Source organism: Rhipicephalus microplus, chromosome 2, assembly GCF_043290135.1.
Source record: "Rhipicephalus microplus isolate Deutch F79 chromosome 2, USDA_Rmic, whole genome shotgun sequence".
NCBI lineage: Eukaryota > Metazoa > Arthropoda > Arachnida > Ixodida > Ixodidae > Rhipicephalus > Rhipicephalus microplus.
In genome coordinates, this window is record NC_134701.1 from 189,651,408 (window position 1) to 189,671,271 (window position 19,864).

At 43.5% G+C, this 19,864-nt stretch overlaps 1 protein-coding gene across 1 annotated transcript in view; it reads left to right on the forward strand.

The window, feature by feature from the left end:
• The window catches only part of LOC119170532 (NPC intracellular cholesterol transporter 1-like), a 63,766-nt gene that overhangs the window by 24,629 nt on the left and 19,273 nt on the right, over nucleotides 1-19,864 (forward strand). The window contains exons 9-17 of the mRNA XM_037421719.2: nucleotides 2,465-2,665; nucleotides 5,054-5,114; nucleotides 8,088-8,216; nucleotides 9,033-9,215; nucleotides 12,169-12,283; nucleotides 12,747-12,874; nucleotides 14,481-14,624; nucleotides 16,461-16,550; nucleotides 19,456-19,646. Of these exons, the coding sequence (XP_037277616.2) occupies nucleotides 2,465-2,665; nucleotides 5,054-5,114; nucleotides 8,088-8,216; nucleotides 9,033-9,215; nucleotides 12,169-12,283; nucleotides 12,747-12,874; nucleotides 14,481-14,624; nucleotides 16,461-16,550; nucleotides 19,456-19,646 (1,242 nt within the window). The remainder of the gene's footprint in view (nucleotides 1-2,464; nucleotides 2,666-5,053; nucleotides 5,115-8,087; nucleotides 8,217-9,032; nucleotides 9,216-12,168; nucleotides 12,284-12,746; nucleotides 12,875-14,480; nucleotides 14,625-16,460; nucleotides 16,551-19,455; nucleotides 19,647-19,864) is intronic.

Here is a 19,864-nt window from a genome sequence, read left to right on the forward strand (position 1 = left end):
AGTGCTGCTTCACAGCAATGCGTGTTGTGCAGTGAAGCCCCTAACAGTGTAGCGAAGGCTACGGAGGCGGTTTCCGCAAATTCGTGTTGCTCCACAAGTAGCACGGCAGCTTGCGGCTGATTTTGGTTTCGCTTGCTTGCATCGTTGAAGCGTTCAGAAAAACATTTGGGGAGAGACAATTTGATTGTTCAGTGTAAAATCTCACTGTCACACCCCAAGTATATTTTTGGACGTTCGCGGCCGCTCAGTGACCCTCCACATGTCCCTACGTCAAGGACGTCATGTTTACTTTTGGAAAGGGCTTGCCGAAAAGGTGGTGCTGTTTAAGAAAGTCCCATAATAAATAAAGTAAGTTCCATAATAAATAAAGCAGTATTTATTTCAGCAAGGCAAATGAGATGTTATAGTGCCTATAAAGATATCATTAAATTAATGCACTACTTTTTAATGTGGTAGCAGGCATGCATTTCGGTTCTGTTGTTTCCAGGGTGCTATTACAGTGTACTAGAAGGGGTAGTGCTGCCAAGTTGTCGCCGAGTGTGAGTGCTCTTTACTTCGCTGATACCGCTAGTTCTCCACATCTCGACCCGTTCGCCAAGTCTAAGTCGATCTGTTCTGTCACCATGAGTAGCGTGCGGCGGTAGTCCTTCACGGCACAGCAAAAGCTTAAGATCATCGCCGTCGCCGAGGAGTTTGAAAATCGCAAAGTGGGAAGACGGCACGATGTGGACGAGTCCTGCGTGCGACTGTGGAGAAAGAAGAAAGAGAGCCTACAAGCCGCGCACCGCGACCGTAGGTCATTTCGTGGCCCCAAGACCGGTGCCTACCCTGAGCTGGAGGCGGAGCTAGTAAAGTTCATCGAAGATGTGAGAAGCAGGGGTCACGCCGTATCGACAGAGATGGCCCAAGTGGAAGCGCGGCGACTTTCGAGGGAGCTAGGCCTACCTCACGAGTTCTGTGCGAGCTGCGGATGGCTGCACCGCTTTATGAAGTGGCAAGGGCTCTCAATCAGACGGCGGACTACAATATGTCAACGTTTGCCGGCTTCTTATGAGGAGAAGCTGCCCAAGTACCAGATATATGTAATTGGCCTGCGAAAGCAGCACAATTGCATTTTCTCGCAAATCGGCAATGCGAATGAAACTCCTGTTTATTTTGAAATGCGCTGGACACAACGATTGAGAAGATGGGCAGCAGTTCGGTGAGCGTGCTGACCGGCGGGAACACGAAATTGCGCATCACAGTCTTGCTTTGTGCCCTCGCCGACGACACGCAACTGCGACCGTACGTCATCTTGAAAAGGACAACTCTACCAAAGGTTCGTTTGCCTGCCGGTGTGGTGGTGCGTGCACACGAGAACGCGTGGATGAAAAGTGACTTGTTCGTAGACTGGATCAAGACGGTATGGGAGAAGAGGACCGGTGCGATGCTCGCAAAGAGGTCCATGCTCGTTCTTGACTCGTTCCGCGGCCACACAACTGAGGAAGTGAAGGACCGCCTTTCACGCAACGGCACCGACTTAGTTGTTATACCCGGTGGAATGATGTCAATGTTGCAGCCTCTAGATGTGTCGCTTAACAAGCCGTTCAAAGCGCATGTCAAGCGCTATTACGCCGAGTGGATGGCCGAAGGCTGCTACGACTTGATGCCGACAGGACGAGTTCGAAGGCCTGATATTGCCCTATTCTGCAAAGTGGATTTTCGAGGCATGGAAGGCCATTCTAGGTGAGATGGTGCGAAGATGTTTCAAGAAATGCTGCATCACAAACAACATGGATGGAACCGAAGATGACCTTGTGCATAATAGTGAGAACTGCGGCTCAAGTGATGGCTCTAGCGAGAGCAGCGACAGTGAGTGAATTGACTGGCCTTGCAGACAGCGTATTCTGCTTGCTAAATAAAGCTTCTTCTGTCTACATATGTGCTATGTTGCTTGAGCAGTAGCTTTTGTACAGCCTTTCCTGTATATTAAATGTGCGGGCAATACGCGAGGATTTTTTTTTTCTTTCTCGGTGAGCTGAAAGTGGAGGTGCGGATTATATGCAGGGCCGGGTTATACGCGCAAAAATACGGCAAGTCCTTGTGAAACCACATGGAAAAACCCTAAAATTGTAAAGTATGTTTTCATGGTTGTTGAAATTCCTGGAATTTTTTTTCCTTGAAAATCCTCGAACTTGGGCTGTTGAAACCTGTACAAAGCCTGCTGTGGGAATACAGAAGTCTCTTGCGGTGCCATCGGCTGAGCTGTACGGTGTCTCGCGTTACATTCAATAAAGAAAAAGGCATCACCAGAAAGTAGTGCTAATCGCTCATTACACGAAAATAGTGTTGGTTGTTTGTGGACTCGATTAACCTCATTATACGTTGGCTTGTTTGAGGCACATAGAGTAGGTTCCTAAAAAATGTGTGCTCACGTCGTAGTGCTAGTGTGAAATGCTCAAGGTTGTTTACCTATTTTTCCCAGTTCGCCGCTGTCACCCAGTGATGAAGGTTTCGGTGGTATGCCTTGCTTGGGCGAGTATGGTGGGCCTGTGTTCCCCTACGTTGGTCTTGGCAACATCGATGGCGACCAGTATCCTTCGGCGTCCGCACTTGTCATCACGATTCTCGTGAACAACCATGTGAATGCATCGCTTCTTGGACCTGCCATAGCCTGGGAGCGAAAGTAAGTTGCCCCATTTAGCCTTGTTTTGTTTTGCTTTCGTTGGTTTTCCTGTACAGACACACCGTTTTTTAGCAAGAAAGGGCCTTGCTACAAAACTACTAAGAAGACCACGTGAAAGTGCTAGATGCATGAATGAACAATTTAACCACTCATTCATTCACTTAGCTAACTTTGCAATCGTAGGTAACAGAACAGAAATGGAAAAGAAAGTCATTGTAATAATTGATCATTATTTATAAGGGCATACAAAGCCTTCCTGTTATCAGAAACACCTAAAGACCAGATTACGCTAAAGTATGCATTGAGAAGTCTAATACTTGTGTCACACGGGCCCTTTTGAAAGGCCTTCCAGTCGACGGCCATCGAAACACCACAACTCCATTTACTAGATGTAGCTGTTGCACTGCTACATGACAGTTTTGAACAGTGGTTGAGTGGTTAAGCTGTTTATCACGAAAATTGTGGGGGGCCGCGAATTTTTATTTTCATGTTCATGTCACCTAAAGGCAAATAATATAAATTCAATTTAAAACTTAAGTTTGTCAATGTTCGTAAAATATTTCAATAAAATATTTGTTATTAATGAATATTTAGCTTTTAAATCCTTGAGCAGTGAAACGGTGGTGGGTGACACATGGGGAGATGGCATGATGAAGACTGTGGGGTCTCAATGTGGCGAGCGCCACCGCGCTCTTGGAGTGAATTGACACAGTAGACACCGTTGAAACAAACCTACGACAACACACTTTTATTTAACTGCTTTTAGAAATGGTGATATTGTCAGCCAAATTATTATAACATCAATCGTGATCGACACGCTAAGACATCTTTACACAGTGTTACAATACACTCCAAAAACATAACACAATAACACAACCAAGGCAGCGTCGCCAACGCTTGACTCGCCACAAGGGCCCCGCGGGCGGACAGCCCGCAGTGCTGTGCACCGGGGCCTCCTCGCAAGAGAAAACCGCTCGCGCCAAACGCCACCAGAAAAAGACTCGTTCAACTCTCTCTGCCGCCACCAAGGCTTGCCTTCCGCCAGGGGCCCCGCCGCGGTGGTCTAGTGGCTAAGGTACTCGACTGCTAGTGGCTAAGGTGCTCGACTGCTGACCCGCAGGTCGCGGGCTCGAATCCCGGCTGCGGCGGCTGCATTTCCTATGGAAGCGGAAATGTTGTGGCCCGTGTGCTCAGATTTGGGTGCACGTTAAAGAACCCCAGGTGGTCGAAATTTACGGATTCCTCCACTACGGCGTCTCTCATAATCATATGGTGGTTTTGGGTCGTTAAACCCCACATATCAATCAACCTTCCATCAGGGGTCACCGTGGGTGCTACCGCTCTAACAACCATTGTGATGATGATAGCGGTGGTCAACTCTCGCGTACGCAACGCTACCTACCGCGTGATTGTTGCGACCCCTGATTGCGGCTTCTGCGCGAGACATGTGCGCCACGAGGCGCAAACAACTTTACAGGAGACGTCAACACCTCCTCTAGACAAGCACGTTGCTGTCACTGAAAGTATGTGCAGTTCAGACATCTCAAGGGGCAAAAACATTTTATTAATTCACGACACTCACATATACACCATTTTCATGGACTTATGCCATTGTATATTTTTGTAGCTGTATCAGATGAAGAAACAGTGCTATGGTGAACTTAGATGCGCGAAAATGCTTGGTATGGTACATTCAACATGTCATGACCATGATCATTTCATATTGCTATATAGAAAACTGGATAAACAGTCGCTTATTTGTTCAAGATAAAGGCACCCTTGAGTTAAAATAAAATAAAATCTTGTATACTGCTTTGAAAGGTAATCAGTAAGATTACTTTTTCTAATCGTGTGTACGAGCACACTGTGAGTGAGAGGGCATGTTGGTGTTTTTTCTGCTTCGGTCACTCAGTGGCAATCAGAAGTTTGGACGGAGTCGTAGAGTCGTCCATTCACTTGATGGACTATGACTTTATGGCCTTTGAAAAGTCCCGTGTAGCAGCCCGTGTGTGACCATGGAGTTAGTGGACTGTTGGTTGGGTGGCCTTCCGAATGTTTGTGTGATACGAGTATAACAAATGCACAATGCATTGGCATTAGAAAAACAGTGGTAGCTGTGCAACTTTGGGATGATGAAAACACGTGTATTGAGATTTGTATTATGGTATATTTAGCTGCTGGGAGAACCTAGCACTCAGCATTAGAACGACGTCAGGCAAACATTTAGTAATTCAAAGGAAACTCTATTCACTTGTCAAAGCTACGACTGCAGCACCCAACCGTTGTTTTTGAATCACTGAAATATTTATTAAGACGGTTATGTCATACTTGATTGTGTTCAGAGTGAAACCATTGTGTGGGAATCATTTTCATTTTTTGTGTGTGCAGGTTTATTGATACGCTCAAGAATTTCTCCAGTGAAAACATGAGCATTGCTTTCTTGTCAGAGGTGAGAGTGGTTTCTTCCATAGTTTTTCTCACAATCGAGAATTTCGAACTGCAAGCCTTGCAAGGCCAACACGGAAAGTGCTTTCTATGCTACTACAATCATCTGCCATGTTTGGCAGGCTAATTTCATCAGTAATGCTGGGCATGTAGCTCGTAGCATGATGAAAGCAGGTGAAAACTGAATGCACTGCTACCTACAGCGAGTCCCCACCAACTAGACTAGTTTCCTGTTCTGCAAGGTCTTGGTTGCTCTGAGCACTGACTAAGCGAGAAAAGCGCAAGAGAGCAACGTTAGAGATGGTATTGCTACAGAATTGTGGCAGAGGTGTGGCTACCTTGCTGTTTAAATTTTATTGAGCCGATCGATAAGTGCAAGACATTGAACACATGTTGTACTCTATGGATTGAGATTAAGTGCCCTTCAATTAGTGGCCATTATTAAGTGTAAATACATTTATTTTGTAAAGGTACTTGTTACTGGTTGCATCATGCAAATGATAATGCTGGTATCAGAAACATGCTATATTATTCTCATCAAAAAAATTCCAGCTTGTGTAAAACTTTGCTTTTTCGATGAGTTCAAAAGATTTACTACATTTTTCTACCTGGAGGTCATGAAAGCTGGTTGTGCATTAGGTTTGGTGGTGTATTATTCAAGCATACAAATACTGCTTTATGAAACAGCAAGATGTTTCGTTTAATAGGCATATTTTATTTTCTGCCCCCTCACCAAGATCGATGCCACCATGATCAAGTTATTGAAAGTTGACTGTATTTTATTATGCACTTGATTATAAATAATTAAGCTTCAGCATTAATGTTACAATTAATTCTTGTCTGCTGCACTGGTCTAGCAGTCGCAGTGCTCAACTGCAGACCGAAAGGTCACGGGGTCAATCCAGGCTGCTGCCGTTGTATTTGGATAGAGGTGAAATGCTAGAAGCCCACCTACTGTGCAATGCTGGTGCTCGCTAAAGAGCAACAGATGGTCGATATTTCAAGAGTTGGCGTCCCTTGTAATGACATCGTGGTTTCGGGGCAAGAAACCCCAGATATTATTATTTACAATTAGTTTTTAGATGTTTGATTTGCTTACTTTTTCTGTCGAGCATTTTTATCATATCCTATGTTAATGTGAAAATATGGCAAGTTTTCCTGCACTCGTGGCTGGGGCGATGCATTTGGCAAAAGAAACGTCGTGCGTGTCCTCTCCTTTGTGGAGAAATAAATTTCAGGCTACTTGGTTATAGGTTCATTTTGTTCTTTTTAGGTGCAAAGAAAAACCCATAACTATTAGCAGGGACTCTATTTCAGTTTTATCCACAGCAGGTAACAGTGCAAAGACTATAGAGGGCTTTCCTTGCTGCCCGCATTTGCTATTAAAGGATTGTGCATTTAACATCAAAGGAAAAAATAGTTGCACATCACGGAATAGAATTTAAGAAGTATTGTTCGTTGTAATAAGTCCATTTCTTAATCTGCTATGCTGAAGCTGTGAAAATTCCCTGAATATCTGGGAAATTAAATATTGTGAGCACTGACAGTGTCGTTATCATCTTCAACTGCACATACAAACAATTGTGATCATCATCGTCGTGCCCTTCCCGCGTGTTCAGTTTCTGGCTTGCGCGCCTGTGTTGTAAATACTGCAATCGTTCTCGTACATGACGTTGTCTTGCATCTTCACCTGCGTATACAATATATAAAAACCCCGAATTCACAATTATGATGTACATGTTAATTACGAATAACAAGTAATGTTACTCTTTCCTTCTTTGGCTTTGTTGTCTGTTGGCTTAGTTAGATTGTATCAAACAAAAAGATGGAGGTCTTGATCTATTTTTTTTTTTGTTTTGTTCCTTCGTTTCACAGAAAACAGTTTAATGAAGGTAATCATAGCAGGTTGTCATTTGGAGAATATATCGGTTATCATAGAGTAGCATTTTTATTGCTGATGTGTATTCATTGACTTGAGCACCTAGCATCTGAACTATTTGTGCTCTTATGTGTCCAGAGTTCACAAATCCCAATCTTTATCCGAGCGCAATAAGTTTGTTTCTTTGGCGTCTGCCGTGCATTCTCTATCAACTTTTAAAATGTGAACATTTTTAGCAATATTCTGGTTTACTGACGACATTTACCTTTTTTTTAGGCTTTTGGAAACAATGAACCAGTCTTGAATGATAGGGTTGTTCAACAAACACAAGTTTTTTTTATTACTTTGGCAGGAGAAATGTTTAATAATAAGGGGCTATAAGGGCTAGGTATTAGTTCCGAATTTGCTGCCAATAGCAAAGCTTCAGCACAAGGCATGCCACTTCGACATGATCTGTTTCAAAATAAATTCTTACATTTGGACTGCTGTGGTCTGAGAAGTTTTAAAATTTGCTGCATTCGCTCTCGGGCTTGTTTGGGATACTGCGATGCCGCCCATGTTTACCATTGAAGAATTGTCTGAATATCAGAGCAGATCTCTGTTAAAAAGCATGATCTGCTATGATTTCTTGGCTGGAAAGTTGTTGTGCAGCTAAATGTAAGAATGTGGGTTTGATTCCTGGACACAGCGGCTGTGCTTCATTGTGTGTTCATTGTATACACAGATAAAGCCACATGCTTGGATTTAGGGGCTCATTGAAGAATCCAAGGCGGCCAGTATCGCTAATCTGGAGCCTGCCACTACAACGTACATGCCTCATATTCATATTACAGTTGGGGTGTATAAAACCCTGGAAATCAACATTTGAATTCATGCCATGCCAGCCTAACTGATGTGACAGTTTTACAGTTAGTATTGTCAAAAACTTTTTTGTATTATTAACCATAATCTTAAGGTAACTGCTTCTTACTTTTTATAATGCTACTCATTCCTTTTTTCTGGAGATTTATTATACTTGCTTTCCTTATTTGCATAATGTCTTTGTTAGACTTGCTTTGATATTGCCCATTTTCATTGCCATCTCTTCTTCTTGAACAGAATTCCATAGAAGATGAGCTGGAGAGGGAGAGTCGGTCTGACGTGTTTACCGTCCTGCTCAGCTACTTTGTCATGTTTTTATACGTGTCTCTTGCCCTGGGCCAGTACCGTTCCTTCAGGACTGCACTGGTTAGTGGAGCCTCAATCTTTCTTTTATTCTTTGCTCGCTGTATTAACCTCTTATGCTTTATGGCTACCTGTGCACTGGTTAGTACTACTTTCCTGCCGTGTGAAATGGAATAGTGTGGCTTTTGTTCGTGGAGATTTGACTAGCAAGGCTATTCAGTTGTTTTTACTGTTACTTCGACCGCACTGGCAAGCAGTGGCCGCCATTTTATATTTCCCTTTTCGTTTAACCTGTGAAAGCACTCGCTTAAGTCTTCAACTAAGCACTCGAGATCTTAGTGTGGTGCTGTAATGCAATTGTCATCACCGTGTTTACTGCCTAATAGCAGATCAAGTGCAAGCACATTTTGTGGCTGAAAGAAAATAAAACAAAACGAGAATACCTGGTGATATTGCTATAATGCCGGCAAGTCACCTGAAAAGAGATTGGGCTTATAACATCTCTTCAGTGACCCATTGCCACGTCTTAGAAACCTAATGCATCCTTAGCCCATTCAAAGAAGAAAAAAAAATGAGGCATGTGCCGTGGTGGTTGTTAGCAACGTTGCATTGTTTCAAGTAGAATTTGATCACAGCCTTGCAGTGTTAAACGTTTTACACCTGAATAACTGCCCTAAATGCAGTGGGTCTTTTTTGTTTGTCATCTTGAAGCATCCGAGGCTCTCAGAGATGCTGCATGTGGAGATCCTCGTTGGCCGAATGCATTGCCTCTAGCAGTCTAAGATGGCAGATTGTAGAAACCTAGTTTCTGTTTACAGACGTGCTCTATTGTTATGCTGGCAGTGTGAAGGCATGCTGTGTATTTCTTTGCCACTACAGGTGGACTCTCAGGTGACACTGGGCTTGGCAGGCGTTGTCATAGTTCTCGCCTCGGTGGCCTCCTCGCTAGGCTTGTTCAGCTACTGGGGCACACCGGCCACCCTGATCATCATCGAAGTCATCCCTTTCCTCGTGCTCGCTGTTGGCGTGGACAACATTTTCATTCTTGTCCAGGGATTTCAGGTGAGCTGATTGCATTACAGATGCTACAATCCATTCCTGTGAGGCCTGCTTTGAAAGAAAGTGTATACTTCATCTTGAGGAGTTACGAGCAACTAAAATCAAAAACAGTTAGCACTGTTTGAGGATGAAAGTAGCTTTTATAAAATCTTAGTAATATTTACCTTGGACACCTTCTTGGGTGAAAACTCGTGTGGAAGTTAACCTGAATGTCTCGTTGGTTGCAAACTTGTGTGAAAGTACAGGCCTGTCTTTTTTCTTTCCTTTTTTTTCTAAGCGTTTTTAAGAGAGGTTTAGGGGTTGCATGGTGTTGTTGTCTTTTGAAGGATTCACTCGTAACTCCTTTCCTTCCTGCTTACATTGCAGTCAAATCTGTGAAGAATTGTATATGGCTCAATTTTTTTCCTTCTGCCACACTATAGACATCCAACAAAGTTTCTTCATAAAAATGCCGCGTTCATAGTATTTATGTGATGCAAACACCTTCACAAGTATGTATTCTGGGCAGAGCCAATGTTGAAAGAATGTCCAAGAGAAGAGTGACTGACATCTTTAAATGACTTTTCTGCAATGCCAGCAACATCACAGTTGCTGTAATATGCAAACAAGAACAGCATCTAATTGTGCCTAGTTAATATTTATAGGCAAAATTAGTCACAAAGTTTTCTATATTATTTGAAAGGCTGCACTTGGAAAATTTTAATAAGTTGCTAAAACATAGGTATGCTCCTTCTACCACTCACTTCCTTCCTCTGAAATTAAATTGACATCGTAATTGCAGACTGGCACTGCCCAAGTGTGGCCTTCACTTTCTTTCTTATGCTTGACTTACCGTATTTACTCGCATAATAGGCACACTTTTTTTTTTTTTTCAGAAAATTCGGCTTGAAGTTAGGGGGGCGCCAATTACATGGGGCAAAATTTTTGAAAATTTTTCGACTCAGTTCTTGTGCTTTAAATCTGCATATTTGTCAAGTGAAAGGGGACTTTATCGTTTACCACTTAATTCAGCATAAAACAAACATACCTACGTACCTTTTAATGAACAAGCTAGAGCCGTCAACTGCACACACACGTAAAATTTATTTACACAAAAGTTGTTGGTGTTCCTCCTTTGCCCTATTCGGAGTCCGAGTCAGAGAGCACACATTCATCCTCGCCGAGCGGAGATTCGTTTTCGGGATCTGAACCATCTACACCTCACAACATGTCATCCTCACTCGCATCCAGTGCGTTCGATATACCCATCTTCTTGAAGCTTTTTCCGACGACTTCGTCGGAGATCGCCTGCCACGCTTCCATGATCCAAGCGCACAGCATTTCCACATGCGGCCTCTTAATCTTACCACCTGGAGTCAGCTGATGTTGTCCTCCAGACATCCAGGTGGTGTACAGCCTTCGAACATTGTCCTTGAAAGGCTTATTCAAGGACACGTCCAAAGGCTCCAGAATCGATGTGAGGCAGCCCAGAATCACTGCCAGATCTGTGCACAGCTCCTTTAGTTCATCTCGTACGCGGTCTACTAGGTGCCCACGAAAACTGTTCAGGACAAGCATGGACAGGAACAACAGACCACCCGGCCGCCGACCGCAGACTGTTTTCACCCAATTCACCATAAGTTCCGCGCTCATCCAGTCTTTTTTCTGGACCCTGACATAAATGCCCTCACGGAAGTTTGTTTTTGGGAGCGTCTTACGTTTAAAAATGAAGTAAAACAGGGGATGGGCACAACACCGCTAGCATCACAGTGCATCGTTGTTTATCAGCACAAGACGTTCTGACGATGACACTCTGTGCACCTTTCTCCTCCACTGTCATGTTCCGCAGCATATCAAAGCAAAGGGGGGCCTGATCTGCGTTGCCGATTAGGGACAAAATGAAGTCTTTCTGCTGTCGAAGCTTTATAATGAAACGATGGAAGTCCGTCACTTTGTACTCATATGCTGCGGGAAAGCGCTGGCACAAGGCCTTGGCGCCGCATGAAACGACTTGTCCATCCGGAGCTGGCTTTGAACTCTTGTGCGTCGATGCGCTGTGCTGGGGCTATTTGGCTCGCCTCAGTCTGCACAATATCCAGCGACACAGTACAGCCGCCTTGTCGTAGCTCATGTATATGCTGGACCAGTTGCTTTTCGACGTTCTGATACTTGCCAGTCTTGGCGCCGCGGGAAGCCCGTCAGGTCTTCCTTGTTGCCTTAAGTTTTTATTCTTGATCCCTCCAGTACCGAATACTCATTTCTCCAACACCGAAATGCCTGCTTGCAGGCCAGTTGCTGTGCTGCAGCGTATAGTGCACTGCCTTCAGTTTAAATCCAGCCGTGTATCTTGTTTACTTCCCCATGGTGGGCCCAAAATTGAATACACGACCACAAACAACATATGCACACCGCTTGCAAAATGTCGTTTTTCTTTTTCTATGATGGTGGTGATGGCGATCGAGCCCCAGGCATTGTACACGTGATCTCCAAGGAGTGCGGTGATTTGAGGGGTATCAGTAATTGATGAAACAGCCGGTTTTTTTTTTCGCTCATGGACGTTTTTTTTTGTAAGTTTTATTTTGACAAACATGTTGGTTAGGTCATTGCACTTCGATTTTTTTTTATTTGCTCGTCAATTTGCATTCTTTCTTTCTTCAGGGTACGGGGACCACGTTCCAACTATACCGCTAAGGGGTAGAATTGTTTCTAATCACTGCCAAGTTCGGGGTGCACCTATTGTGTGCGGAATTAAAAAAAAATAGAATTTTTCGCAACCAAACTAGGGGTGCGCCTATTATGCGAGTGCGCCGATTATGCGAGTAAATACACGTATTACTTCAAGATTTAAAAAAATAGCCTTGAAATAATGTATTGCCATTGTAATAGTAGTATTTACAAGTAATTTGTTTCTCCTTAGCGTTCCTTTAATCTCTCCATTATTGCGAAAACAAGGAACTTATGTCTCGTCTTTGTGCAGAGAGATAATGGGTCTGAAGAGGAGCCTATTGAAGACAAGGTGGCACGAGTGGTTGGGAACCTTGGACCATCACTGCTCCTGGCTAGCTTCTCAGAAGCTACTTGCTTTTTCCTAGGTAGGAACTTGCAACAGTTGCTTAGTATAACTTCTGTTCCAAGTTGATATGATGTTAATTAGATAGGTTGAACGAGGAATATTGCTGAAGCAAACACTTTCACAACTAGACTTGTCTTCGTACGAGCATGAACTGCCTTCACTAGCAGCGTGCTTATGCATGCCTTGCTCACCTTCTCCCAACCTCAAATGTAGAGAAAAAATAGTAAAATTCTGCAGTTTTTTGTCACTCTGAGCATTCTCCGTCTTCCGCTGAACTTCTTTTATGTTGAATACCCTTTCACATGGTAGTATATTTGTAAACTTTCTCTGCAAGTAAAGCAGTTGTACACCGAGAGGTAAATATTTACCTATTATTTCTGTTATTAACTATTATTATGCACCAAGTGATTGTGTACCGGGTACATTGTGTACCAGATGTGTAATGTACGGAGCAATGAACAAGTGCTTTCTGTCTATTGAAGGGGGCCTGAGCACGATGCCCGCTGTGAAGACGTTTGCCCTGTATGCTGGTCTTGCGCTCCTTGTCGACTTTCTGCTCCAAGTGACCTGCTTCGTCGCTCTGCTCTCGCTCGATGCAAAGAGGCAGAGGGTAAGATTTCTTCGCATTTATTGTGACCTCGAAAGTTGCTGAAGCAAAACTTTAGCAAAGCTGCTTTAGTGCATTGTGGTTCCGAGCCCATTGACATAGGTACAATTCCAGACCATGCAGTAATGACATTTCAATGGGGCAGAAATGGGGGAGCATATATAGAGTACTGGTGGATTTAAATGAGACAAATCGGGACTGAGTAATCAGCATACTTCAGTTTCCACCCTCTTTAGTTAGTGTCATATTGGTTTAATTTTGACTAAAATGGCTTGATCAGAGACAGCATTATCTTTACGTACCAGATTCATTACAACTTGACGTGATTATCTTGATCAATGGTGAATACAAGTCATTATACTAAAAAACTTGATGTCTCTTTTGCATCCGCCAGTATAATCTGCCAGTACTGTACATATAAGGTGATGTGACTTGAGAAGTCTGTAGACTATTAGCCCAAATGACCAGAATACCGCAGCCGATTGTTTATGTGACTAAAGAAATAGTAGTCCCCTTCATGCAGTCAAGTATTCTTCAAAGGCGTACTTACTGACTGTGTGGCTCACTGCATCATGTTGAAATCGAAGAGCAAAATATACACAGCAGACAAGGGAACGATGAGCGCTTGTCCTCGTCATTTCCTTGTTCGCTGTGTACATTTAGCACTTCACTTTTAACATAAGGGAATACCAATTACCCCGCTCCCTCACCTCGCTTCACTGGATTGGTCTAAAGTGCATGCAAATTGGTGCAGGCTTGTGTGCGAAATGTTGCAGTCTTCAAAAGTTGTATCTGGCTAGATTTAGGTGCATAACCAAGAGCCCTGTGCAGTCAGAATTCATTTGAAGTTGCCCATAATGGCATGCTTCATAATAGCATCCTGGTTTTGGTACGTGATACCCCAGAATTTGATTTAACAATATTGAAGGTGAATAGAGGTTTCGTTCAGGTAGAATGACAGCCGACGACATTGCGTTCAGGTGCACACATGCTAGCAGGCCGTGGAACCTACTGTATTACTGCCTGAACATGCAGTGTCGTGGAGTTTCCCATAAGTACACTGGAGGGAACTCTTGCAGTGTCTATGAGAGCTGAAACGCATGGCGCTACGGTTAGAATTGGAAATAATGGGTAGTATACACAACTCTGCCAGACCTTCGTTCTTCCGGCTTCGTTTGGCTTTGCATGGCCTGGAGCCGCTTTGTCACGAGATGACAATCAGCAAGTGTTCAGCAGTTACACTTCACCTCCTTAACGTTCTAGGCTCGGCAATCCAAACAGGTTCATGAAGTTCACAGCAGTCTATTCTTTTACTCAAAACAAAAGCAACAAAGCCACAAGGGCGCTCGAAGGCCGCAAACACGAAAACCAGGCATATTTGTGCCCCATCCATTATTCCCATGGCCGCTGAATGATTGCAGCGCCACATTTCCCTCTAGTTAACTTTAGTAAACTCCATGTGCAGTGTTGCTGTGCGAACTAGATGCATGATGCCTCTTACTCTGAAATATTGAGGACTTTTATGTAACAGTTTGTGGCTACGAAATGAGCAGCTGATGCATCTTTCTTTTTCAAATGTAGTAGCCTTTGTTTTTCTTCTTTTGTCTAGATGCAACGAATGGATGTATGCTGCTGTATTTCGGGATCACAGACAATCTTCATTGAGGATGGGCCTTCGCAAGGATTCTTGTACAGACTTTTTGAGAACTACTATGCCCCCGCATTGATGAAGGAACCGATTCGTCTGACTGTGGTACGTGTTTGAACACTGTGTCTTGCACATAAGGGTTGTTCATACTGTTATTTCTTTGTAGTTACTGAAATATTTTATGGTAGTATTACTAATACATAAAGTGATAATAAAATTGTTAGCCGGTTAATCACCAATTTGCTGTATTTTCATTAAGGCAATCCTGGTAAATTTAGTATTATATACACCAAATATTTGATAGTTTTAATGTCCTTAAAGGGCCAGCAAACAGGCTCAGACTTTTTTTTCACCCCCCATACAAGCTCGGCAATTCGTAGATTAGACCGCAGCTATCACGTTTTCCGAATATTACAGCGCTGCGCGCCACGCGGAACCTCTATTTAAAAAAAAAAAAATCCCGCACATCTTTCCTACGCTTGACCAAGCCCCTTGCACGCGCAGTGACGTCAACTCGGCGATCGGCGATGTGACGTAGCATGCAGCTCGCCGAATGGTCTAAACCAGGTGTGAAAAAACAGTGGTGAAGTCAACGTCAGTTCCTGTTCCTACCCACAGCTACAAAACTGCCTCTTGTGTCTTGGCACTGCAGTGAAAGAACCAGCCTCGCAGTTGTCACTTGTACATTTCCCGCTCAACTGCAGTGCCTGTGCGCTAGTATGAACGTACTTTGCCCTTGACATGAGCAACACGGGTAAAAAGTGTTGCTCTGTCGTCGGCTGCAAATCGAGGGACTGGGCAGCGGAGAACCATCGGCATCGGGTGCCTGACGATCGGGCCGTGCGCCCTTCGTGGCTGAAGCGAATTGGCCATCCAGTGACGTATGTCGGGATCCGATCATTTGTGGTCGACACTTCGCCCCTGACGCTTACACGGTTGACCCGCGGCTGGTGCAGCAAACGGTAAACAAACAACCATGCTTCGCAGCAAACGGAAGTGCGTTGCGACTGATCGAGTTCGCTGATGACGTCAACCGCTGATGTGGTGTCACGTTGCCGAAGTGGGCAGAGTCACAACGATGGGCTACGCCTTCCCCTTCATGGCAGGAAGAAGGGGGGCGTGGCGGCGCGAAAATTTTAAACCAGCTTAGACTGGTGTTCTAACCTCTGTAACTTCCTTAATATTGCACATATTCAAAAATTCCTGTGGCAGCATGTTCCACAAAGAAAAACTGCACATATACCTCTTTTTCAAAATTTTTGAACCTCAGGGCTGTTTACTGGCCCTGTTCCTGGAATGATAAAGCTTGCCCATCAGTTAATCAAGCTTTGCCGCTCAAAAATGTAGCTTTATAACAGTACTCTTCACCTGTTTGGTCTATATTGCCTTTAATGAAATAGACTAGCCTGATGTGAGCCAGTGGCAAGGGGAGGGAAGTGAAAAGTGTGCGAGGACGAAATACATTACAAACTGGAATGCCAGAATTAATTTTTCTTACACTGCAAGGCTAAACGCAAGAAGGCACTAAGGGATGCATGATGCAAGAAGGCACTAAGGGATGCACTTTGGATGCATGACAATTTTATTCAAGTATCTCTCTCAAAGCCAGAGATGATTTTGCTATCTGAATGTGTTGAAGAATGCCTAGCGCTATGAAGCTTATCTCAAACTTTCCCTTTAACAATTGGTGTCACGATAGAAGAATGCCAGCAGTTCAAATTAAAAATGTGAATTTCGGGATTGCATATATTTTTTGTTTTCTAAGAGAACTAATATATAGATTGATGTTTTACATTCATTTAGAGGAGTTTCTTTTGAGCTGGAAGTCTTGCCAAGCAGAGCTTTTAAAGGAGGCTAAAAAAAGGCTTGAAAAAAAAGAAGCTCTCTTACTCTTTTAAACTGCTCCATCTTTTTTTTTCTCCTTTCCACTTCAAATTGCAGATGTTGGTGTTTGTTGGATGGGCGTGCTTCTCATTTGCGGCTCTTGGAAACACCAATATAGGTTTGGACCAGGAGATATCTATGCCTCTTGTGAGTTATATCTTTGTTAGCAGAGTCATGATTGATTATTCAAATAGACCAGTGACTTTGTTTTAGAGAAAAGTACGTATTTGAAGTTTCAGTTGTGAAAGTGAGCTTTGAATGATGAAGCATGTACTCCACTTTGTAGAACAGCTGCAGCGCTTGATGCCAACCCTGGACATATACAGTTGATCCCGGATATATCGAACTCAAAGGGGATCGTAATATAGTTCGATATAGTGAGAATTCGAAATACAAAATATGCATATTTAAAGTCTGAATTGAAAAATTTCAGGCCTTTGAAATCGTTACAAAAGCTAAGATAATGATTCCCTCAAGAACAAGGTGTGAACTGCAGGTTACCGCACTTTATTTAGTCTGTAAACTTGTCTTGCTTCTTGCGCGCTGTCAAGTTTCAATCATCCTTGATATTGTTGAAGCCTTTCAAATAAGCGAACTTAGCTCCTTCGGCCACAACGTAGGTTGATGCAGAACGTCGGTGCAAAAAAAAAGCTTGGTTAGCGGCGGCAGCGAAGGCGTTTGCATATTCATCATACACGCACGAGTATACTTCCGCGGCACCAGTCGCCAAAATCTCGGCATCGATGCAGTAAAAAACAGCAACATCGTCATCTGTACCAATGAAGTCGCTACTGTGCGAGATAGTGCTCGGAAATGCTGATAAGTCGCAGAATTCACTGAGGCACCGTACGTCGTTGTTAGCGGTCATGACGCACACGAAGTCATCACGTGGCGCGCAAGGAACGTTTACAACACAGTGTTTTACTTGACGTCGCTCCAAGCGCCAGTAATTTTTATCGCTATGTGCGGGTCAACGTTCAGTTAAACTCCCGTATGAGGATTCATTAGGAACGAGACGAGAAGTGCACAAGACCACAAGGCACAAAAGACTCAACGCCTAGATCGTCCGAGTTCTCACCATAGAGATGTTGGCGATATCAATGTCACTGTAACTTTGTAGATGGCAGCTGCTGCTTTTAGCGGTTTTGATGCGAAAAGATAAAAAAAAACGTAGCTTCCGAGACTGTTTTGAAACCGAAAACACTAAAAATATGTGATAAGGTAGCACATCTCGAAGGCCATGCTTTTCAGGCTTGCATGCCATTGTGCACTAACAACAAGGAAGGGAATGCGAACCACATGCGAACATTGCACTGAGATTGCAGAGTCACTTGCCATTCTCATTTCTGTTTCGTCCCAAGCGACATTACATGAGGGGCGGGCAAAAAAAACAAAAACATAACAGATGAAACAAAAAAAAGTAAAGTGGCACAAACAATAACAAGATATAGAAAAACAGCAGTAAATCATAATTAGAAAGATAAAATATTGCTTTTTACGGCGTTTTTAAATTGATCAAACTGAGATGACACGGCGACGTGGGCGGGAAGGTCGTTCCAGTCATGTGCTGTCTGAAGGAAAAATGACTTCTGGAAGGTCTTTGTTTATGGGTGTACGGGATATACTGCATTAGGAAGATAATGTCGTGATGTCGGATGTGCAAGTCTGATAAATGCGTTGCCTAGTGGCAAGGAATGAAAAAAACTTATGATACAAGCACAAGCGTGAAATTTTATGGCGAGAGGCAAGATGAGGAAGATTAAGCTGGTGTTTGACTGCTGACACACTTATGTTATTTGAGTAATTTGAGATAATAAATCGGGAAGCGCGGTTCTGAATGGATTCGAGCATAGTGGAAAGGTTAGCTTGCTGAGGATCAAAAATGGCATTAGCATACTCCAGTTTAGGCCTGATGAGTGTTTTATAAGCTATTAGTTTAGTAGCAGCAGGTGTCGAAGCAAGGTTACGACGTAGGTACCCAAGAACTCGATTGGCTGAGTTAGTGATGCTAATGATGTGTAAGGTCCGTGTTAGCCCCGCCGCGGTGGTCTAGTGGCTAAGGCACTGGGCTGCTGACCCGCAGGTCGCGGGTTCGATTCCCGGTTGCGGCGGCTGCATTTCCGATGGAGGCGGAAATGTTGTAGGCCCGTGTACTCATATTTGGGTGCACGTTAAAGAACCCCAAGTGGTCAAAATTTCCGGAGCCCTCCACTACGGCGTCTCTCATAATCAAATGGTGGTTTTGGGACGTTAAACCCCACAGATCGATCAATGTAAAGTCCGTGTTAGATCAGATTAGATACGAACATCTAGGTATTTGGTATTGTTGGTAGTTGTGTAGAAAGTAAGTGTTAGCGATGTAGTCTTTACTATGATGAAAAGTCATTAGGAAAGTTTTGCAATCCACGTTTAGCAATCCTCACACCGTTGCTATATAGTGTTAAGATCTGACTGTAAAACTGTTTTTTTTTTTCGTCGCCTGCGCGCGAAGAAGGATCGAAATCTATTTGAACGCACCTTAAATTGATCAATATTTGCAAGGAAAAATGCACTTTCTGGGCTTCGGCGCGGCGCAGCATTCGATATCGCGGATGTCCCGCTATGCGGGAGTTAGATATACGGGTGCACCGGTCCCGTACTTTTGCATGGGAAGTTCAAGGGGATTTTTCAAGGGGATTTTTCAACTGTTTGATATAGCCAATAATTCGATATCTCCAAGTTTGATATATCTGGGATTGACTGTATTGTAAATACAGTGGCACCCTTTGTGAAGTACTTATGTCACAACGATACTCGTCATCGTGCTCGCTAGTATTGTGCTTGTTTGTTATATATACTTTTACTGATTTATACTTGATACTTGATTATACCTATGCATGATACGTATGTGTGAATACACAAGCCACATCAAATATCTATATATTGCTTTCTTGATTCTTTCTATAATTAGGCACTTTGTGGATTCCGACAGTTTTTTCAGCCCCATGAAATCAGAATTGATGAGGTTTTACTGTACTTTTCCACTCCTTTTGTGTCTATTTCTTCCACACAGGATTCATACCTCCAGGACTACTTTCGCATGCAAAAGACTGCTTTGGCCGTTGGGCCGCCACTCTACTTTGTGGTCCAGCCGGGCTACAACTACACCCGCTACGAGGACCAGGATCTGATTTGTGGCTTGCCTGGATGCAGTTCGCAGTCGCTGTACTCGCAGATCAGCCTTGCTGCAGTCTACAATAACTTGTGAGCGCGAATTTTTCGCTTTTTGTACACTACAAAACCTTGTCAAATTGGTCACTGGGGCTTCGAAAAAAATCTTTGAATGAAGTGGGTTTTTGAATTAACGAAATATACAAAAAGTGAGATGCAAGGAACTTGATGAAAGTCATTAGAAGGGGTATTTTGCTGTGCCGAGTAGACTGTGGCTCCAAGGGTTGCGCTTTCCAGCCATACCCGGTCCC